This window comes from Natrix helvetica, assembly GCF_964273705.1.
Source record: "Natrix helvetica genome assembly, chromosome: W".
NCBI classification, from domain to species: domain Eukaryota; kingdom Metazoa; phylum Chordata; class Lepidosauria; order Squamata; family Natricidae; genus Natrix; species Natrix helvetica.
This window is the reverse complement of record NC_138555.1, coordinates 5698852-5722663: the sequence shown is the minus strand read 5'-3', so window position 1 is coordinate 5722663 and position 23812 is coordinate 5698852. Positions and strand designations below refer to the sequence as shown.

The 23812-nt window shown below is 48.2% G+C and overlaps 1 protein-coding gene across 7 annotated transcripts in view; it reads left to right on the top strand.

Annotated features, from left to right (window-relative positions):
* Positions 1-23812, top strand: part of LOC309400385 (CCR4-NOT transcription complex subunit 3-like) — a 110461-nt gene that overhangs the window by 22946 nt on the left and 63703 nt on the right. For all 7 annotated transcript variants that reach the window (XR_014176648.1, XM_081968840.1, XM_081968835.1 and 4 more), the window contains 3 exons: positions 101-229; positions 14479-14574; positions 15415-15634. Coding sequence is in view for 6 of the 7 variants with exons in the window: in XM_081968840.1 (XP_081824966.1) it covers positions 101-229; positions 14479-14574; positions 15415-15634 (445 nt within the window). In the remaining variant the exon portion in view is untranslated. The remainder of the gene's footprint in view (positions 1-100; positions 230-14478; positions 14575-15414; positions 15635-23812) is intronic.

The window sequence follows — 23812 nt, the reverse complement described above, 5'->3', positions numbered from 1 at the left end:
AAATGCTGAAAAATACCTGCTAGGTGCTGGATTCTGAGCTCTCCTGGGAACTGTTTCCTGCTTTGCGTTAACTCAGACACTTTGTAATCTCTCTTTCCAGCAAATGGAGCGGTTCAAGGTAGTGGAACGTGAGACCAAGACAAAAGCCTACTCCAAAGAGGGGCTGGGCCTGGCCCAGAAAGTGGACCCAGCCCAGAAGGAGAAAGAGGAAGTTGGGCAGTGGCTGACGGTGAGAACTGGGGACTGTTGGCTGGATTGGATGGCAAAGCAGCTTCTGGAGAAAGCGGGGAGCAGAGCTAATTTTCCCAACCTTTGATTGAAAATGTAAAGGGTCCATATGAGAAATTACTTATGTGACTTATCAGAAGTTACTAGGTAGGGCAAAGAGCATCCTGAAACTCTGTAATTTTGCTGTGGTCTAAAAGAGCCCTTTCCCTCATCCCCTCCTCTAAGGTTAAAGAACAAAGCTGGAAGTTTTGTCTTCCAAGAAAGAGACTCTTGTGGATATTTTGGTTGTTCGGTGACAAAAAGTCTCATGACAACCTGAAAAAAAAATCTCTTGCCTGAATTTCTGGTGATGATGACCCTTGGCTAAACAGACAGTTGCATGATAAGAATGCAGCCATAGCTTTGAACTCATTGAATGCAGAACAGAGGTTGAAGCTTGCCATATAATCATAGGGCTGGAAAGAACCTTGGAGGTCCATTTGGATCTGTTTTCTCCTCTGAGCCCAGAAGGAGTTTCTTCAACTCTGTTCATATCAGTTATCAGTGACCAGTGTAGTTTGGGGAATAGGTTTGGGGTCTCATGCTGTCAGAAAATGACGGTTTGTTTTTTAAAATGTTTTTATTATACATTTGTCTTTATAATACATCACATTTTCCATTTTATGACAGTCCACCTCTTTCCATCTCTTTCCTTCTCCTTCCCTCCCCTTCTCCCCTCCCTACTTCCCTCTCCTTCCTTCTCCTCCCTTTTCCTCACCTTCTCTCCACTTCCCTCTCCCCTCTCCTTCCCTTTCTCCTACTACTCTCTTCCCCTCCACTTCCCTCTCTCCTTTCCCCTCTCTGCTTCCCTCTTCTGTCTCCTTCCTTCTCCTCTTCCCTCCGCCTTTCTCCCTTCTCCTCTCCTCCACTCCACTTCCCTCTCTCCCTTCATTTCTCCACTTCTCTTTCCTTCCATCTTTTTCTTTTCATTGTTGTATATAAATGTCCATTTCCCTACAAATACAGTGTATTTTCCAGGTACCGTCTCTTTCAAATATAGCTGTACATTTTCTTGAAATTCCATTAGAAGAAAACAAGCTTAATATCTACATGAGCAGTGTGTTATAGCAGTAATAATCATAGTTATAGTAACATACTGATAATATTTATTCATATTAATAATTTTTTATTATTTGATTAATCATTCTCTTAACCTTTTAATTTCTATCTTTTGCTTCTATTATCTAACTATTGTTAGACACATACGGTCATCTTTCAGTTTCTAATTTATTTAATACTTGAATGTTGTTATATAGAGATATCCGTAGTGATATTTTCCCCATTTCTCAGTTCTACCTCAGATACCCGGTTGTGAATCCCTAGGTGTGAAATGGGGCCCAGGGAGGCAGTTGGGCCTGCTGATTGTATACTTGGCTCCTCGCTATACATCAGCGGCCCTGCCCGAGCTCCTCGAGCTGATCTCAGAGACGGCGGTTGAGATCCCCAGGCTCTTGGTCATGGGGGACTTCAACCTGCCGTCGACGGGAGCAGCATCTGAGGTGGCTCGGGAGTTCATGGCTTCCATGACAGCCATGGGCCTGACCCAATTAATTCAGGGCCCCACACACGAGGGCGGTCACACACTGGACCTTATTTTTGTATCTGAACAGTGGATGAGTGATCTGGGAATAGGGGACTTAGTTATTACTCCCCTGTCATGGTCAGATCACTCATGTCTCCGGCTCGACTTCCCTGCCGCTACCCCCCACCGCGAGGAGGCGGAGCCAGCCTGTCCAAGCTGGTACCGCCCCAAGCACCTGATGGAACCGGATAGGTTCCAGACGGAACTTGGGCCACTACCTGTAGCCCTGACCCGCGCTCGGTCGGAGGACCTAGTGGCCGCCTGGAATACGGCGGTGGCTGGGGCCTTGGACCGGGTTGCGCCTTTGCGACCTCTCCTGCGGCAGCGATCCACCCGAGCTCCTTGGTATACCGAGGAGCTAAGGGTGATGAAGCGCCATAGGAGACGTCTAGAGAGCAGGTGGAGATCCTCACGCTCCGAGTCTGATCGAACACAGGTAAGAGCCTATTTACAGACCTACCTTGTGGCATTGAGAGCGGCCAAACGTAGACATTGTGCCGCTCTTATTGCGTCCGCGGATAACCGCCCTGCTGCCCTGTTTAGGGTGACCCGCTCTCTCCTGTCACAGGGGACGCGGGGGGCACCCTTGCAGGGTAGAGCAGAGGAGTTTGGGGAATATCTGCAGGACAAAGTCGCTCAGATCCGGAGCGGATGGGCCCCCTCCAGTGGGCCGGACGAGCCGTCAACAGTGAGTCTTGTGAGACCATTCTGGGAGGAGTTTGACTCTGTTGCCCCCGAGGATTTGGACAGGTTGCGTGGACGGCTGCGACCCACCACATGTTCAATGGACCCGTGTCCCTCCTGGCTGGTACTGGCATCCTGGGAGGTGACACGAGGCTGGCTTCTGGGCCTGGTGAACGCCTCATTGGGTGAGGGCTTCTTACCAACTGCCTTGAAAGAGGCGGTGGTGAGGCCCTTGCTCAAGAGGCCTTCACTGGACCCAATGGAGCTGGCTAATTATCGTCCAGTCTCCAACCTTCCCTTTTTAGCGAAGGTTGTTGAGAATGTGGTGGCACAGCAATTTCCACGACACCTTGACGAATCCGAATATCTAGACCCACGCCAGTCCGGCTTCCGACCCAGGCACAGCACAGAGACAGCCTTGGTCGCGCTGGTTGATGATCTCTGGAGGGCCAGAGATAGAGGTTGTTCCTCTATCCTGGTCCTATTAGACCTCTCAGCGGCTTTTGATACCATCGACCATGGTATCCTATTGCGCCGGCTGGAGGGGATGGGAGTCGGAGGCACCGTTTTACGGTGGTTCGGCTCCTACCTCTCCGACCGGTCGCAATGTGTGTTGACAGGGGGGCAGAGGTCGACCCTGAGGTCACTCACTTGGGTGCCACAGGGGTCGGTCCTCTCGCCCCTCTTGTTCAACACATATGTGAAGCCGCTGGGGGAGATCATCCGTGGTTTTGGGGTTGAATACCATCTGTACGCTGATGATACTCAGCTGTACGTTTCAACCCCAAATCACTCCAGCGAGGCTGTCGAAGTGATGTCCTGGTGTTTGGAAGCCGTCGGCGTCTGGATGGGGGACAACAGACTCAAACTCAACCCCTCCAAGACTGAGTGGCTGTGGCTACCGGCACCTCGGTTCAGTCAGCTGACTCCAACGCTGGCCATAGGGGGCGAACAACTGCCCCCTGTGGAACGGGCGCGCAATTTGGGCGTCCTCCTAGATGCCCGGCTGTCAATGGACGACCATGTGGCAGCCGTGGCTAGGGGGGCGTTCCACCAGGTTCGCCTGGTGCGCCAATTGCGCCCCCTTCTGGACCGGGATGCCCTACGCACGGTCACTCATGCACTGGTGACGTCTCGCCTGGACTACTGTAATGCTCTCTACATGGGGCTTCCCTTGGGACGCGCACGAAGACTGCAGCTAGTCCAGAACGCAGCCGCGCGGGCAGTCATGGGGAGTACTAGGTACTCCCACGTAACACCGCTCCTGCGCGAGCTGCACTGGCTACCTGTGGTCTTTCGGGTGCGTTTCAAGGTTTTGACCACCATCTTTAAAGCGCTCCATGGCATAGGGCCTAGTTACCTGCGGGATCGCATCCTCCCACACACATCCCTGCGGCCAATTCGCTCTCACAGGGAGGGGCTTCTCCTGGTGCCGTCCACTAGGCAATGCCAACGGGCGACACCAAGGAGTAGGGCCTTCTCTGTGATGGGCCCAACCCTCTGGAATGACCTCCCCCCCGACATTAGAACCACCACTGACTTCCGCTCCTTCCGGCAGAAACTGAAGACACACCTGTTCCGATTGGCTGGCCTGGCATAATTCTTAACATCACCTCCTGGCATATATATTTCCTACTGGTTTTTTAGGGGACTTAATTTTATAGGACACTGGGGTTTTAAATTTTGTATATTTTAAATTATTTATTTAGCAATTACAGTTCTGTCTATTTTATCCTCCTCTTATTTATGTATTTATCCATCTAATAATTTTAATTGTTTTTATGTATGATGTTTTTGATGTGGACTGTACACCGCCCCGAGTCCCTTTTGGGAGAGGGGGCGGTCTAGAAGTGCTAATTAAATTAAAATTAAATTAAATACCTCTGTCCTAGTCCTCATGCACAAAACTCCTGGCTTAAAAGGTATTCTACATCTATCCCTCAAGTCCTGCCCGTTCCCTTCCCCCACCCCCCCACCCCCAACCCCCCAAACCTCTTATTAACTTCTTGGCACATCTCCTTCGCTCCTTCCCTGGGATCTTGTATCTTCTTCTCTCATTCGCATTTAACGTAGGTATTTCATTTATTTCAATAGCTTCTTCACACTTTTGAGTCTTCAAAAAGCCTTTCACTGATTCTTTCCTCACTTCATGAGAATCTTTCCGTATAACCTCTTTTCATATTTTGGTCTCTTGAAGTATGAAAGCTATCTAGAGTATAATTTGCTTTTGTTTCATATGTTTTTACTATCTCCTCTTTTTTATCTTTTTGTGTCATTTGTCATGTTTTTCCCCTGTCTTTTCTTTTTTTTTCAGCCAGTATAATCAATTGCAGATATCTTCAGCTTCTCTTTTAGACATAACAGATCTTCACTTATCGCTTACTCATGTCTGTCTTTTTTCTCTGGTTCAGCTGCAAATATGGCCCCAACGCTATTTTCTTTTTATTTTCTTGTTTTAATCATTTTTCCAAACTCCCTCACTTCAAGATGATAACCAAGGTATAGTACAATATTTTAAAACAGTTTAGTTTGCTGAAAAACTAGCCAATCCAGTCTATCTCTTGTCTTGAAGGTTTTTAACATTTTCTGTTCGTTTGTTCTTTTCCGGGTCTGATATTCGTTCCCAATTTTTAGTTGCTACTTTTTTGGGGGGTTCGGGATGGACCCTACCACCACTTCAGTTGAGTCCCACTCTCCTTAGGGGGTGCTTTAGGGAAAATTTCACAGCAATAATTAGAGATTTCTCACCCACGTCATGCACACTATTGCAAGATCTTTCCCTTCTTCTCTTCCATTTCAGCAGTCATGGCTCCGGTTCAGCCATAATGGCTGTCCTCTCTTCCACCGGATAAAGGGGTTTTCTTTGGGTCAAACGAGAAGACTGCACTCTCCTTGCAACCTCCAAAGCATCCTCTCTTTCTTTGCTAGGCAGGAGAAATAGACGGGACTTTGTGGAGCTCCGCTCCTCCATGTCTCTTCGCCATGACTTTCGCTACCCTCTCTTGGAAAATGACAGTTTGTTAACAGAAGTTGTGCGTCTCCATCTCTTGGCCCACTGATTTTTTTTTTAACCAAAGTTTGTTTTATTTATGTATTAATACTATAAGATACAGAAATACAAAAGAAAATAGTAGGAAAGATAGGGGAAGGGAAAAGTGTGGGGAAAAGAAAATGTGTTGACTTCTGACTTCCTTCACTGCAGTAGAATAAAATAACATCAAACCTCAATTTTTTACTGTTACGTAATAGTATAAACTAGCCATTTCTATAACAACAAACCTATCTAATCAGTAAAACCCAAAGTCAACGTTCATCACTCTGCTTAACAACTAATTCCCACAACACTGTCAATAATTTACTAAGACTGTATTACTATTATTCTTCTCTTCCTCCCTAGTATCTATCTCTCCCCACTTATGGCTATAATCATGTTGCTTGTATCTTTCAATTTACCGTATATACTTGAATATAAGCCGACTCGAGTATAAGCCGAGACCCCTAATTTTACCCCAAAAAACTGGAAAAAGTTATTGACTCGACTATAAGCCGAGGCTGGGAAATGCAGCAGCTCACGGTAAATTTCAAAAATAAAAATACAGGTAGATAACAATAAAATTGCTTTAATTGAGGCATGTGGAAAAGAGGCTCACTCACTATTCATGCATCCTCTCGTAATACAGATCATCAAATAAAAAGCTCTTCTCTCTTGAAGGGAGAAAGGCGGCGTGTTGAGGGATAACGAGAGGGAGACTACATTTCCCAGAACGCTTTGCCTAGGAGCTTGCTTTTGGATTGGCCGATCCCTCTTCACCTGCCCCATCTTTCCTTCTTCCCCGGGAGCACCGATAAGACCGGGCAATTGTGTCCCCCACCCTTCCCTCCACGCTGCTGGCGCCCTTGCTTTATTTGAGTGCATCGCTGCTGCTTTCCTTTCTCGTCCCCACTTATGCCATTCTGAGTCCTCGCTTTCCTTGCCCTGTGCGTGTTTTGTATTTTACGCCCGCCGCTGCAACGCCATTGCGTCCTCCCGCTCTGCCTGGAGCGCCCCGGGAAGCCGGCGGCGCTGCGCTCCGTCTGCCCGCCGCTGCAACGCCACCGCGTCCTCCCGCTCCGCCTGGAGCGCCCCGGGAAGCCGGCGGCGCTGTGCTCCGTCTGCCCGCCGCTGCAACGCCACCGCGTCCTCCCGCTCCGCCTGGAGCGCCCCGGGAAGCCGGCACCTTCCCGAAGCCCCCGGTGCGCCTCCCACCCCCGCAGCACCTGCTTCCCTTCAGTCGAGCCTTTTCCCGCTGCCCTTCGAGCTCCTCCTCGGGAGGAAGGCAGGAGGCCAGCATGGAGAGGGAAAAGGTCCAGGCGGAGCGGGACGACGCGGTGGCGTTGCAGCGGCGGGCAGACGGAGCGCAGCGCCGCCGGCTTCCCGGGGCGCTCCAGGCGGAGCGGGAGGACGTGGTGGCGTTGCAGCGGCGGGCAGACGGAGCGCAGCGCCGCCGGCTTCCCGGGGCGCTCCAGGCGGAGCGGGAGGACGTGGTGGCGTTGCAGCGGCGGGCAGACGGAGCGCAGCGCCGCCGGCTTCCCGGGGCGCTCCAGGCGGAGCGGGAGGACGTGGTGGCGTTGCAGCGGCGGGCAGACGGAGCGCAGCGCCGCCGGCTTCCCGGGGCGCTCCAGGCGGAGCGGGAGGACGTGGTGGCGTTGCAGCGGCGGGCAGACGGAGCGCAGCGCCGCCGGCTTCCCGGGGCGCTCCAGGCAGAGCGGGAGGACACGGTGGCGTTGCAGCGGCGGGCGTAAAATACAAAACGCGCACAGGGCAAGGAAAGCGAGGACTCAGAATGGCATAAGTGGGGACGAGAAAGGAAAGCAGCAGCGATGCACTCAAATAAAGCAAGGGCGCCAGCAGCGTGGAGGGAAGGGTGTGTTACCCCTGCCCCCTCCTTCTTCGCCGTGCTTTTGAGGAGCCATGAGGCCGTGGGAGCCAGTAGGAAGGTGGCGGAGGGGGTGGGAGCGATCCCGGAAGCACCGAAGCCTCGGTGTTCTTTTTTTTTTGTTGTTGTTCACTGGAGTATAAGCCGAAGTGGATTTTTCAGCCCAAAAAGTGGGCTGAAAAATTCGGCTTATACTCAAGTATATACGGTATATTGTTTTTATTTGTTTCCTAGTTCGATTTGATAGCTTATTAGTAACCTTGACTATCACTAAGTGTTGTATCTCTTTATTCTTGATGAATGTATTTTATTCTCCTTATGTACACTGAGAGCATATGCACCAAAGACAAATTCCTTGTGTGTCCAATCACACTTGGCCAATAAAGAATTCTGTTCTATTCTATTCTATTCTATTCATTTTTTCCCACCTCGAGCACAAAGTCCAGAAGCGGTTCCAAGTAGAAAGAAAAGTAGTTATTTTTGTCTTTAATCAAAGCAGTCAGTTTGGCCATCTCTACTAACTCTCATCAACTTCTGCAGTCGTTAATCCATTGTGGGGACCCACTGATTTTTTATATATATAAAAGAAATTGTTTTGTTAGGAAACGTAATGATTTAAATTACAACCTGGCCTGGTTTTCTAACAGCATAGAAACAATTTACAAGGGCTGAAATTTACAATTTCAGGCTTGGAAATTGGGGAAAATTGAAATGTTTGTGAAAGTGGTGTCTTGCACGATTTGCCTTTGTGTTGGGTGTTTTAGTGTGCTCCAGACAAACGATAGAGCCAGGTAAACACAACCTTGTGGAAATCCTTCCTCAAATGCAAGAAAAACAAGCCCGAGTGGCACTTGGGTGCAGCTTTTGTGCACATATATGCACAGTTACTCATTTGTTTCTATATCACACAGCTCAATCATGACCCTAAATGGCTTACCAAACTTAATGGAGCAGAAGAAATAAAAGTAGAGTCAGAAGGAATGAATATGGAACAAGGACTGATAACGACAAAAGTATCGTCTCCATTTAGCATTAATATTGGATCCTTCTGGCTATAGATAATGGAAATTCATTGATTAGGAAGAGCTGCAAGATCTATTGGCCAAATGGTAGTTTATGGCTCTGAGATCCTGGCATTGCCAAGCTAATTAATGAACATAGCTTGTTAAGAATACCATCAGAAACAACTGGGGAGCTGGCTGCTTTTAGTAATACCTAATTGTCACCATCTGTGCTTTCTTCGTTATATATTTAAAGGAGAAAGAGAAACACTGAGATCAGGAGGAAATTAAATGAAGAAAACACAGAAAGCACCTCCGCCCACACACACGTACACATACACATGCATACATATAAGCAGAAATGGTAGAAAACAATAGACCAGAAATAAGAAATCTCTCACTGGAGAGGAGACAGGAGCTGACGTCGCAACAGTACGATATTGATTTTTTTGCTGCTAGACGGTCCTTTTGGACCTAAACCGTCCCGAAAAGATGGTGACAGGGAAGAGTACGTCTTGTTGATCTCAGGGACATCACAAAGTCCCTGATTGATCCAAGAGAATCTCTTCTTGCCGGCGACAAAAGAGCAGCCAAAAGCTGCTGAAGTTGGGACAGCTCCACAACGGGAGGAAAACGGAAAGAGAAAGTGTGTCCATCTGGTGAGGAAATTTTATTGTTATAAAAGAGACTGCCCCCCAAAAAGTCAAAGCTAAATTAAACTTGCAAAGAAAAGAAAATAAGTGGCAAAATTAAGCTATATTAGACAGTGTGTTATCCTTTTTTTTCATTTTCTTTTATGGATGAAAGTTTTGCAAATATTTCCTACTTTTTAAAGTGAAAGTATTGGTTTTTCTTCTTCTATTTCTTTTTTTTACCTATGGATTAAATCTTTTTCTTTATTTTTATAATATTGGTTTGGATGGTTTTTTTCTCTTTATTTTGCTCCATTTAAGAACTTTGTTTCTTTTAAGCCTGGAATAAAAGAAGATATAAAAGGAATATAAAGAGGGTAATAATATCAGAGGGAAAAGAAGTTGCACTGCCACTTGGAGGTTGGAGGTTGAGTCCTGGAACTATTCCTTTCTCTTTTTTCTCTCTGATCATTTTGACTTTGCACTTCAAAGGCTTCAGCTTGTTTACAGAAGAGATAAGGAGAAGAGCATGGGTTGTTTATGCAGGTGCTCTTTGGATGCTTCTTTGGCAGCTGGAGAGAAGTGAAAACAAAACCTTGTTTTGAAACTTGAGTGGCAGTGTTTTCTAGTTGGAAGAATGGCACAGCACCAAAAAGAAAACATAACATTACAACAGATTATGTTTGAAATTCAAAAAATATTAGAAACAACAGAGAGAATTGAGAAGAGATTGGAAAATATAGATTGTAATGCAGTGAAATTTGATGGAAGAGTTGAAGATATCCAGCAAATGGAAAAAGTGGAGATTAGAGTCCTAAAAACCCAGGGGAGAAATGAACAAAGAAGCAAGATAATTGTGGATACTGACAGTGAACTGAGTGTGGTTGGAGATGGAAAGAGTGGAACATGGAAAGGGAAGATAGATGGAAAGGAGCTCTACCCCAGATTTCAAGGTATAGAAGAAGAAAAAAGAGAAGAATTGATGGATTCAAGGAGAGAAACTTTGACAAAAGCACTACTGATAACCAAAGATAAGCTGATTAAAGAAGCTAACGGAGGGTCTCAAGATTTTACAAGATATGTAAAAAGCAACAAGTTGCAAAGAGAAGTCCATGCAAATTTGATTAAGGAAATAACCAGAAGACTAATTCCACAAATGGCAAAAGACATAAGACTGCACTATTACTGGAAAGACACAGGTTGAGATATGAAAACTAATAACAAAATATTAGTCAAATTTAGTTAAAATTAGAGCATTATGTTAAAAATGAAGTGATAATGGATATAGTTAGATAAATAATTGATAATGATAACAATGTATACATATTCATTGTATACATAGTCATTACACCCCTGTCATGGTCAGATCACTCACTTCTCCGGCTCGACTTCCCAGCTGCTACTCCCCATCGTGGGGAGGCGGAACCGGAATGTCCTAGATGGTTCCGCCCCAGACGCCTGATGGAACCTGATAGGTTCCAGACGGAGCTTGGGCCATTTCCTGTAGCCCTGACCCGTACCCGGATGGAGGACCTAGTGGCTGCATGGAACAGTGCGGCCGCCGGGGCCTTGGACCGGGTTGCGCCCTTGCGGCCTCTCTTGCGGCAGCGATCCACCCAGGCCCCTTGGTTCACCGAGGAGCTGAGGGTGATGAAGCGCCGCAAGAGACGCCTAGAGAGCAGATGGAGATCATCACGCTCTGAATCTGACCGATCACAGGTGAGAGCCTATTTGCGGACTTACCTTGTGGCTTTAAGAGTGGCCAAGCATCAGTATTGTGCCACACTTATTGCGTCCGCAGATAACCGCCCTGCTGCCCTGTTTAGGGTGACCTGCTCCCTCCTCCAACAGAGGCCGCGGGAAGCCCCTTTGCAGGGTAGAGCAGAGGAGTTTGGGGAGTATCTGCAGGACAAAATCGCTCAGATTCGCAGCGACTGGGTCCCCTCTAGTGGTCTAGGGGGGACGTCGGAGGTGGATCTTGAGGTTCCACTCTGGGAGGAGTTTGACTCTGTTACTTCCGACGATATGGACAGGTTGCGTGGGCGACTGCGAGCCACCACATGTTTATTGGACCCGTGTCCCTCCTGGCTTATACTGGCTTCCTGGGAGGTCACACGAGGCTGGCTCCAGGAGTTAGCCAACGCTTCTTTGAGAGAGGGGCTCTTGCCAACCGTCCTGAAAGAGGCGGTGGTGAGGCCCCTACTCAAGAAGCCTTCCCTGGACCCAGCTATGTTAGCCAACTACCGTCCTGTCTCCAACCTTTGCTTCCTGGCGAAGGTTGTAGAGAGTGTGGTGGCACAACAGTTCCCACGCCACCTGGAGGAAATTGATTATCTGGACCCGCGCCAGTTTGGTTTCCGGCCCGGCCATAGCACGGAGACGGCTTTGGTCGCGTTGGTAGATGATCTCTGGAGGGCCAGAGATGGGGGTTGCTCCTCCATCTTGGTCCTATTAGACCTCTCGGCGGCTTTTGATACCATCGACCATGGTATCCTATTGCACCGACTGGAGGGGCTGGGGGTGAGGGGCACCGTTCTGCGGTGGTTCTCCTCCTACCTCTCTGGCCGAACGCAGTTTGTGTTGGCAGGGGGGCAGAGGTCGACCTTGAGGCCGCTCACTTGTGGGGTGCCGCAGGGGTCGGTCCTCTCGCCTCTCCTGTTCAACACATACATGAAGCCGCTGGGCGAGATCATCCATGGGTTCGGGGTAGATTACCATCTGTACGCGGATGACACCCAGCTGTACATCTCTACCCCGAACCACCCCAACAATGCCGTCGAAGTGATGTCCCGGTGTCTGGAGGCCGTACGGATCTGGATGGGAAGTAACAGACTCAAGCTCAACCCGTCCAAGACGGAGTGGCTGTGGCTACCGGCACCCCGGTTCAACCAGTTGAGTCCATCACTGGCCATTGGGGGCGAACATCTGGCCCCCGTGGATCGGGTACGCAATCTGGGCGTCCTCCTAGATGCTCGGCTGTCAATGGATGACCATGTGACAGCCGTGGCAAGGGGGGCGTTTCACCAGGTTCGCCTGGTGCGCCAATTGCGTCCCCTATTGGACCGGACCGCCCTCCGCACAGTCACCCATGCACTTGTGACGTCCTGGCTGGACTACTGTAACGCTCTCTACATGGGGCCCCCCTTGAGATGCACCCGAAGGCTGCAGTTGGTTCAGAATGCGGCCGCGCGGGCAGTTTCGGGAGTCGCTAGGTACTCCCACGTAACACCTCTCCTGTGCGGGCTGCACTGGCTACCTGTGGCTTTTCGGGTGCGTTTCAAGGTGTTGATTATCATCTTTAAAGCGCTCCATGGCACAGGACCGAGGTATTTGCGGGATCGTATCCTGCCCCATACATTCCTTCGGCCGATCCGCTCTCACAGAGAGGGACTTCTCCGGGTGCCGTCCACTAGGCTGTGCCAGCGGGCGACGCCCAGGGGAAGGGCCTTCTCTGTGATGGGCCCGAACCTCTGGAATGACCTTCCCCCTGATATCAGAACAACTACAGACCTCCGCTCCTTCCGTAAGAAGCTTAAAACCCACCTGTTCAATTCAGCCGGCCTGGCCTAATCCCAGCTTACCCACCTCAAGTCTGCATTTTTAAATTCTATGGGTTGGTTTTAGGCCGAGTTTTAATTTTTATCAATTTGTACAGGGTTCAAGGTGTAATTTGATTTTAAGGGTATTAATTATGTATATGGTTTTTTAATGTGGTTCCTGTACACCGCCCCGAGTCCCTTCGGGGAGAGGGGCCGGTCTAGAAATCAAATAAAATTGAAAAAAAAATTGAAATATGTATTAGTCTGATAAGAGGAAATTTGGCATACATTCTAAATGGTGATCATGAAAGGAAGCTTAGAAACTCTGTTACGTATGAAAGCTTATAATATTAAAAAAAAGAGTAAGTTAAATTTAGTTAAACTAAGACAAAAAAAATGAAATGATGATGGATATTGTTAAATAAATGTTAATGATAATGTAATATTTGTATTGACATGATAGGGAAATTGGATATAAATTGTAAACAGTGATTAAGAAAGGAGGTTTAGAAACTTTGTTATTAAACATAATTAATTTTTATTTAGAAAGTGTTATAAAGATGTAATGTTGCTGGGTATATTGAAAATAGATAACGGAATGCCATCATGTGGTCTTGTTTTAAATTTTGGAATACTTTATATAAAGGGACGTAAAAACAATTATAGTCATATGAAGATTGAGGTATGATGATAGTAATATGTTGTGGCCCAGCAGCGGCCGGCTGAGCTGTTGGTGGACTCTGACAGCTCAGACCATTATGGGACTGCTCTGGAGGATGAGGAAGACTCTGGAGGGTGTTTGGAGTCAGAGCATGAACTAGAGAGGCCTGTTGGCCACCAGGTGGCATCTGAGTCAGGGAGCAGTGAGGAGGAACAGAGGGAGGTTGTCCCTGATGTGCAGTTACGTAGAGCTGAGAAGAGAAAGGAACAGCTGTGGAGAAGACGTCATAGAAGAAAGTAAGGACAGCTGGTTAAGGGTGTGGCCCCTCCCAAAGAGTTTATAGGTGGAGCGATGGGAGGGGAATCTTTGCAGGAAACAACAGTCCATTAGACGAGCCGTGGAGAAAGCCTTCTCTAAGTTTTATCTTCGTTTCTTGAAGATAACTTTCTAGGCTCCTAGCCAAGGGGTGGCTTTATGTAATTAGTTGTGGCAGACAGCCAAGCCTGTGTCTGCATATTCATTGGAATCACGGGACAGAACAATAATATATATAAATATATTTGATTTGAAATACATAACTTGATCTGAATTGTAGGTGATGACTGTGGAAGGGATGCACGAAAGCTCTTTGTAACCAATTGACACACTTTTTACAATTTGTAATGGAAGATATTTTTGTGGTGTTTGTTGTGTTTTGTCTATTTGTGTTTATTCAAAAATAAAAAATATATATTAAAAAAAAAGAAATATCTCACTGGTATTCAGAACAGCCCAGTGCCCTGCAGAAGCCTAGTGTATTAGATTACCCAGCAAATGATATTGACAAAACACTTTTTAGAAAATAGGCCATAGGCAGGAAGTTAGTACAATTGCAATTCTGAAGAAGATGAAACTTCCAGCCGGCACACAAGGTATTCCACCCCTTATGCTCTCAATCTTTCACAAATCTCCCAGAATTTCTGGGACTTTCTGTTGGAAATCCCAGGCTGTAAATTAATTTTTTTCTACTCATTGGGTGGTCAGCAGTGATCTGCTTCATTGACAAGGTTATTTATATGTCTCATTAGTTCTTATTACTACGCTAGTTAGTTCCTTTTTCCTGCACAGCTAAATAACTTTGTACGTATGTTTGCCTATTGCACTGTCTGACTGGATAATGATCTGTCTGTCTGCTTCCTCTCCTCCCTCCCTCCCAGAATACAATAGACACCTTGAACATGCAGGTGGATCAATTTGAGAGCGAAGTGGAGTCACTCTCGGTCCAGACGCGCAAGAAGAAAGGAGACAAGGATGTGAGTTGATGAAATGTTTCTTTAGAAGCTTGTGCCTACAGTGCATTGGGGATTATTGAATGGAGTAGTCCTGTGGCTTCATACATTAAGATGTTCCAATGTTGAAAATCCAGGCATTTGAGGGTTTGTCAAATCCTTTATTGATTAGATCCAATCCTTCTTTTCATTCAGGAGCTCAAGGCAGTGTACTGGGTACTTCTTATTTTTTTGCCCACAACCACAGCCCTGTGGTTCAGCTGGGCTGAAGAGAGAGAGTAACTGGCTCAGGGTACTCAAAGGAACTTCCATGGCTGAGGATGGATTAGAAATTGGGTCTCCTTGGAATCGGAGACAGGTTAACTGAATGATGAATTGGCAGTCAACTTTGCATTGCAAGAGGATAGCCTAAGTTTCATGTCCGAGTTGGACTTAGCATTTCAGAACATAGCATATTAAAAGTTGGCAGTTATTTCAGAGGCTTGTTTTACCCGTCTTTTTTTTTTCCAAAAAGCTTGAGCAGTCAATAAACATTTTTAGAGCCTTTTCCAACATTGTGCTCTCCGAAGATTGGAGAGACAGGATTCCCCTTCCAAGAGTTTTGCTGCACCAACACATTTGGAGAGTATTTGGAGGTCAGGAAATGGTGCATTATAAAATGCATTGGAATTTGTGAATTAGGAATTCACTAAGTCAGAACCAAACAGGCCCCCTTATGGCTTAGCACAGTGTTTCTCAACCTTGGCAACTTTTAAAGATGTGTGGACTTCAACTCCCAGAATTCCCAGCTAGCATTTTAAAAGTTGCCAAGGTTGAGAAACACTGGCTTAGTGTGATCCAACCTGTCCTTCCCACGGGAAACAGAAGCAAGACCGGATCGAGGGCCTGAAGCGACACATTGAGAAGCATCGATACCACATCCGGATGCTGGAGACAATCCTGCGCATGCTGGACAATGACTCCATCAACGTGGACTCTATCCGCAAAATCAAGGATGATGTGGAGTATTACGTAGATTCTTCGCAGGACCCCGATTTTGAGGAGAATGAGTTTCTCTACGATGACCTCGACTTAGAAGACATTCGTAAGTGTTACCTCTGGGCGGACAGTCATGCAGGAGATTACAGTTGAAGTAGTTGCAATAAAATCAGCATAATTTCCCTCCCCATAAAACTCGGGACCTTGTCAATGTAAGGGCAGCATCTGCCTTCAGAGCCCCCTATATTTCTCTTTCAATGTTCCTGGCAGTTTCTCTTCTTGAACTGCAGTCGTGACTATGCATTCTCATTTAACAACCACATTCCATTCCAACAGTTGTTAAGCAAAATGGTCACTAAGTGAATACTTAGAGAGATGCTAGAATGATCACGGTTTGCTGCCATTTCTTTCAGATAAAGTTCTCTGTACAGTGATCTGTGTCTGACCGTTTTATGCCCTTTTTTGTCTCCTTACAGAATGGAGACATACCGGTAGCTTAAACAAATGATTTCTTGCTGGTAGTACAGGTAGTCCTTGACTTACGACCACAATTAAACCCAAAATTTCTATTGGTCAGCGAGTTAAGTGAGCTTTGTCCCATTTTACAACCTTTCTTGCCACAGTTATTAAGTGAATCACTGCAGTTGTTAAGTTAATGACAGGGTTGTTAGGTGAATCTGGCTTCCCCATTGAGTTTGTCAGAAGGTCACAAAAGGTCACAAAAGGTGATCACATGACCCCTGAACATTGCGACCGTCATAAATATGAACCAGTTGTCAAGCATCTGAATTTTGATCTGGGACCATGAGGATACTGCAAGAGTTGTAAGTGTGAAAAACAATCATAAGTTCCTTTTTTTGATGCCATTGTAAATGGTCACTAAATGAATGGTTGTAAAGACTACCAGTGTAAGAGTAAGTGTGTTCTGTGCACTGCTTGAAGTGTCCAAGCATGGGTTGAATTCTGTCACACTGCCCAAGGACTGGATTGAAATTCTTGGCCACACCTCCTGGCTTCCTGTAGCTTCAGTTTTTCAATTCAGTCCAAAGCCCATCAGGACACATTTTACTATAGCTCCTTAGTTTGAGAGTTTTTTTCCTCTTTTCCTATAGTGTTTGGCTCCTTAGAGTGTTTTAATTTTACTTCCTTTCTTACCTAGTGTTTTAGTTGATTGATAGGTTGTATTTACCTCTCTGGTTCGAGCAGTTAGCCTGCAGCCACCAGCAGCTTTATTGCCTTCTCTGGGGCTGTGCCTCGTGCCGGGACTGTTTCTCTTCACCGGCGGGCTTGTCTGAGGCTTTGGCGACCCATCCGGCTTCAGCGCGACCAGCGGCAAGGTTCCAGACCGCGCAGTAAGTTTTCTGCCAGGCACGACTGTTTGGGAAGCCCTGTGGCCCCGCCACATGTCTCCCTGGGCGAAGCCATTTTGGAAAGGTCTCAGTGGGGCTGCATGGCTTACTGGGCGTTGCCATTTTGCCACACTTCCGGCGGGCATTTTGTTTGACTAATTCCTGGGCTTTTTAGCAGCCGAACGTCTTGGAAAGGAGTCAGAGCAGCTTTTGGAGGCCTCGGATCAGAGCAGCTTTCAGAGGCCTTGGCTGCTGCCACCCTCCACATGCTGTGTACCTACCTGTGACCCACCAGACTTGTTCCAGTCCTCTTCAGGCAGCGTTGTGACTGGCTGGCGCACACTTGCCCTTTGGTGTGGTGGTGAGTGGGGCTACCATCCCCCCCCAATCTTGGGCCACCTTTCACCTTTGGGGGTTTTCGGCTGCCAAATTGGGCAGCAATTGAAGAGGAGGCCATCATGGAAGCTCCAGAGCCTGAAGGCCCAACCTCAGTGCAGGATAGGCCCTGTACCAGGAAGGCAGGCAGGGCTGCTAGGGAGGCCCTTAAGGGGAATAAGCAGCGCCCCTATACCAGACAGGTGGCTGCAGGCCAGGATAGGGCGGCCTCCAGACACCAGAGGGCCCCGGATCTTCAACCTAGCAGGGCCCAAAGGCAGACTGTGGCTGTAGCTCAAGTTCATCAAGCTGATCCACCTGAGTCCCCACGTAGCCAGGGGCCTGATCCATCTGAACCCCCTTTGTCTTCCTGCGGGGGAGATCTTCAAGGCTTGTCCCCAGATAGATCCTTTGGGGACTCCAGGCCACATTCTCCTTACCTTGGGGAGGGAGCAGATCTTTTTGGCTGTGATGTTATGGAGGACAGGGATTCCCCTTCCCCTTCTCCTCCAGTGCTCCATAGGACCCCATCTTCTTCTGCTACCACCAGGGCAGGGACCTGCCCGGTGGAAGACCAGGGCCCATCCTTACCAGCAGAGATGCGGGAGGTAATTGCCACGGCAATCTCCCAGGGCATCGCCCAGGGGATGAAAGATCGTGACAGTAGGTCAGCCAAGGGGCATAGAAGCAGGTCCAGAGCATGTAGGCATGCTTCGCCTCCTCCCTCAGTGTCTAGCGCTGGCTCTGTCTTGGAGGAGGAGGACCTGGCGGAACCTGACCTATCTGAAGATGAAGGGTTGGTTACAGGCAAACCTGCCTTCGCCGGGTTGTTTAAACCCTCATTGTTCAAATCTATTTTGCATAAGGCTAAGGTGATCACTCACCAGGAGGTTTCTCCACCAGCTGACCAGGGGATCACCGATCCCTCTGATCCCAGGGGGGCGGGGGGGGGGCTGTTTGATGAAAACATTCAGACTCAGGACTTGGTCCCGGCCCCTAAACTTTTCAAGAATGTAGTGCAGTGCCAGTGGGCACGGCCGGCTACCTGGGCTACCCCAGGGGGCAGTGACAAGGGGCTTTATGCTGTTAACCCCAGCCTGGAGGATCTTTTCAAGCTCCCTGCGATAGACACTCCCGTAGCAGCTCTTACCTCCACATCCGTTATCACGGCCAAGCTGTTGGAGGGCCTTAAGACGGAGGATAAGCGAGCGGAGAAAGCCTGCCACAAAACCCACCAGGCTGTGGCGTGGGCTATCAGGGCTTCCACCTCGGTTTCCTTTTTTAGCAGCGCCTTCATTGTCTGGCTTCGCCAGCTTCTCACTCGTTTGTCCCCAGGGGACGCCAGGCTGTGCCAAGATGTTAACAAAATAGTGGCTGCAGCCGAGTATACCGCAGATGCGTCCCTCAATGCGGCAAAATTCACTTCCAGGGCCTTGGCGTTTAACATTACCTCTCGCCGGCTCTTATGGCTTCACCATTGGAATGCGGACATGAGGTTCAAATGGAAGCTGGCATCCGCTCGCTTTAAGGTGGCAAAGCTATTTGGAGAATCCTTAGACCCAATTTTAATGGAGAATAAGGATAAGAAAAAGGTGATGCCTTCAGTGTCCTGCAAACCTGACCGTAGGTCCCCTTCCTTTTGCAAACATTCCTTTCGAGCATCAGATTCACAAGCCACTTCCTCCTCCTTCCAGCATCCCTACCACCAGGGGTCGGACTGGGCACAGGATAGGCAACCATTTTGAGACAGGGGTCGTTACCAACCCTTCCACAGGCGACCATTTCATGGCGGTTCGGCTAACAGGCCCTACCACCGCAACAAATGACCACCAGACGGACCCTCCCATAGGGGGCCAGCTACAACTGTTTGCTGACCGTTGGGAGGTGATCATGTTGGATGTGTGGGTGTTGCAAACAGTGAAGCTGGGCCTCACCCTAGAGTTCCTTTCCCATCCTCCCCGTCACTTCATTCGTTGCCCTACCCCCAGGTGTGTCACCAAACGAGGCCGAAATTCAACATCTGTGGGAAATAAGGGCCATAGAACTGGTTCCCCCAGGTCAGGAGCGGAGGGGTTTTTATTCTATCTTCTTTCTAGTACCAAAGAGCTCAGGAGGGTGGAGGGCCATTTTGGACTTAAAAAAGCTCAACTACCATCTGGCCTACAAAAAGTTTAAAATGCAATCCCTCCAGTCAATCCTGGGCTGTATTTGACCAGGGGACCGTCTGACTTCCATCGACCTGAAGGAGGCTTACTGCCACATCCCGATCAGACTGGCCCACAAGCGATTCCTGCGGTTTTACTACGCGGGACATCATTACCAGTACCGTGCCTTACCCTTCGGCCTGTCATCAGCCCCCAGGACCTTTACAAAGATCCTGGCCGCAGTGGCAGCACATCTCCGGATGCGCCCCATTCGCCTCCAGTGTTATCTCGATGACATCTTGATACAATCGTCATCACCAGTGCGACCTTCGACACCCTGCGACATCACAGGTTTTCCATCAACCTCAAAAAAAGCCATCTGTCACCTTCCACGAAGATCCTTCATCTGGGGGCGGTGATTGACATGTCTTGCCTCGTGTCCCTGTCCCCGGAGCGAATCCGCAGCCTTCAAGATCTTGTGCGGCGGGTTCGTCGGTCACCATCTTTTACAGTGCTCCTGTTGTCGCAATTGCTGGGCAAAATGATTTCGTGCCTAGCAATCATCCCGTGGGCAAGGCTGCACGCAAGAGAGTTGTAGTGGTTCCTCCTTCCATTGCAGAGGGCCAATGCCAGCAACTCCAAGGTCAAGGTACATCCGTCGCTTCGTTCCCTCAGATGGTGGCAGACCACGACATTGACAAAGGGGTCCCTGTTCCAAGAGCCCGACTGCGTGATCATCACGTTGGATGCCAACCTCTTCGGATGGGGGCCCCACCTCAGCAGCAAGGTCGTGCAGGGCAGGTGGTCGGCCCGTGAGTTATCCCACAACATCAACTGGTTGGAGCTGAGGGCAGTCCGCCTCGCACTACGCAGATTCCAGTTGGAGGTGCAAGGTCGCCACGTCCTAGTCAATGTTCCCTCTAATTTTTTTTCAGTGTGTGCGGAAAAGTATAGTGTTTGAGCGGCATATGTATGTATGTGTGTTGTGTATGTATGTACGTTTTTGTGTTGTTATATATCTTTTATGTTTTATGCTCCATTGTACGCCGCCCCGAGTCCTACTTGGAAAGGGAGCGGCTAATAAATCCAAATTTATTATTATTATTATTATTATTATTATTTTCATGCCTGAGCACCTGATTTTTTTTAGCCATAATTGCCATCAGAGAAGATGTTGGGGAGGGGGGCAAGGAGGTAAAGGGTCCCCTCCCTCTCCTTCAGACCCCCCAGGAAGGAAGGAAGGGAAGGGAGGGGGAGGGAAAGGAAAGGAAATGGGAAAGAAGAAAAAGAAAGGAAAAGAGAAGAAAGGAAAAAGGAAAGGAAATGGAAAAGGAGGAAAGGAAAAAGAAAAGGAAATGGGAAAGAAGAAAGGAAAGGAAAAAAGAAAGGAAAGGAAAAAGTGAAATTAGTGAATTAATTAATTACATAGTGAAATTAACACCAACTGTAGCATCTCTGTCTAGTTGTATTTATCTTTAACAAACAAACAAAAATCAAGCAGGGTGATAGATTGCAGAACAGCTTTCAGAAGTGAGTGTCTTATCTGAGCAATATGAAGACCTTTTCTTGAGCTTTTCTTCAGGAAATCAGAAGAAAGAATAATCACTATGTAGTGAGCAGACTAACCCGATTAGTTCACTTCCAAAAACTACAGGAAAAACATGACATTATAGAAAAACACAAAAAAGTTCTGGTTTTTTGGCAGCAATCTGCTGTGCAAGTCACTCAGTACTGATTCATTAGCACTTCCTCAGTTATCCTGCATTTAAAAAAAAGCTAGCAGAAAGCCCTAACATTAGCTGACTTAGACTAGCAACATCAAAGGGGCTCTGAAAAAAAAATCCAGAGAGATGAGGATTCTGCTTCCATCATTAAAGAGAGCTGTCAATTTGCAATTATCAAAAACAAGATACCATTTATTTGGCCTCTGCACCAATCCATCCTACTTCTGCCCCATATTCATGAGAAGTAGAAATCACAGGATGAAAGGTATGGGACTTGAGTTTATTTATTAGATTTTTATTCAACCTTTATTACTTCATAGGTAACTCAAGAAAGTGAACATACATAATACTTGGGTATGGAGAAAGGAAGGGAAATGGAAAAGAAAGAAAGGAAAAAGGAAAGGAAAGGAGAAAGGAAAGCAAAAGAGAAAGGAAAGGAGAAGATAAAGGAAAGGAAAAGGAAAAGCAAAGGAAGATAGAAGAAGGACAGAAAGGGAAAAGGAAAGAGTGGAATGGTACTACTCAAAAACCAAGTCTCAAGATCCTGTGGACCCCTTTGGCTCAGGCAGTCCAGTTCCCCGCTGCTTCCCTCTCTCTGCAAAGCGAAGGGATCTCAGAAAGGCTGCCTAGCTCAGAACGGGGCTTCAGACGCAATGCCTGAGAAACCCCGGATGTGCAGGGAAACGCAGGCTACAACCAGCAAATCGCGTTTTCCCAGGAACCAATGAAGCCCCAGAGGACCAGTGAGAATTCTCCCTTCTGCAACATCATCGGTCTCCGGGTAGAGTCTTCCTTGATTTGACCAATCACCAGATGGAGGAGAGAGTTCGGTGCAGAGAGAGGAGAGGGGGGATATTTTCAGTAATGTTTTAAGATGTTAAAAAACACTGCGCACAGTTTGAAACTTCTGCGCGGTGTTTTCTTGTTATATGCGCAGGCGCGCAGCTTAGAGGGAACAGTGGTCCTAGTCCTGACGGACAACGTGGCGATGAAGGTGCACATCAACCGCCAGGGGGGCACCAGATCCAGCTTACTCATGACAGACGGAAGCACTCGGAAGGTGGGCAGAGCGCCATGTGGCTTGAATAAGGGCAGAGCACATCTCTGGCATAGACAACATCCGAGCGGACTGGCTGAGCCGGACCACTCTGGACCAGTCGGAGTGGTGTCTACACCCGCGCCTGTTTCAACAGCTGTCACAGAGGTTCGGCCAGCCCCTAGTCGACCTCTTCGCTACACCGGAGAATTCTCAACTGCCTCGCTTCTTCACCAGGTATCACTCTCCTCAAGCAGAGGGGGTGGACACCCTCAACAGCTCCTGGCCTCCAGGCCTTCTCTACGCCTTTCCCCCGTTGCTGCTGATTCCTCGAGTCATCAGGAAGATACTTGTGGAGTGGGCAGAGGTTCTTCTAGTGGCACCTCATTGGCCAAGAAGGACCTGGTTTGCCGACCTGACCAGCCTCTCCATCGCTCGGCCCTGGAGAATTCCACAGGAGTCTGTCTCTCTCAGCCAGGGGGTCATTCTCCATCTGGCGCCCCAGTGGCTCCAGCTGACCGTCTGGCACTTGAGAGGGGCCTCCTGACTCAGGCCAAGTTCTCCAGCCAGGTGACCCGTACCATCCAGGCGGCCTTCCACTACCAGAATCTACGGTGCCACGTGGGCCGCCTTTGCCCGCTGGTGCACTCACCGTAACCAGGACCCTCTTACATCGTCTCTTCCACAGATTTTGGACTTTCTTCAAGAGGGTTTCGATCAAGGGCTCGCTCCGAACACCGTAAGATGGCAGGTTGCGGCTTTGTCCACCATCTTATCAATGGGCTCTCACCAACAGCTCAGCTGTCATCCGAGTGTACGTAGCTTCCTGAAGGGAGCTTCGAACTTACGACCTCAGGTAGTGCATCGTTACCCTACCTGGGAACTTTCTGTTGTACTCAGAGCCCTTTCCGACCCTCCGTTCGAACCTCTTAGGACTTCATCCATCCGACACTTGTCACTTAAGACTTCCTTCCTCATCGCCATTACATTGGCTAGAAGGATTTCAGAGTTAGCGGCCCTGTCGGTTAAGGAGGACTTGTGTCTGATTCATAGCGACAGGGTGGTCCTTCGAATGAATCCTTCATTTGTGCCAAAAATTAAGTCGCTCTTCCACAGACCCCAGGAGATAGTTCTGCCGGACTTTTGTCCCAGACCCAGTCATCCTTGGGAGCGCCGGTGGCAACCCTCAACGTGCGCAGGGCAATGAAGAGATACAGCAAGTGGACAGCTTCCTTCCGTCACTCAGAGGCTCTATTTTTATCATTCCAGCCAGCGCTCATGGGCTGCAAGGTTTCCTCTTCCACCGTGGGGCGCTGGCTCAAAGCTTGTATTTCACTTGCCTATGAACATCAGGGCAGACCGGCGCCACCCAGATTGACCGCGCACTCGACCAGAAGCACAGCCACCACGGCGGCCTGAGCAACCCAGGCTTCAGTCGAGGATATCTGCAAGGCTGCGACCTGGACATGCCTTCTTCGTTTGTCAGGCATTATAAATTGGACAAATATGCCTCTGTGGATGTGGCCTTTGGAAGACAGGTCTTGCAGAGTATTCTTTCTAGTGACAATTGACTTCAGGGTTCAAGGTTTGAATTTGATCCGCCCTAGTGACATTTAGCTTGGGTATGTCCCATGCTTGGACACTCCAAGCAGTGCA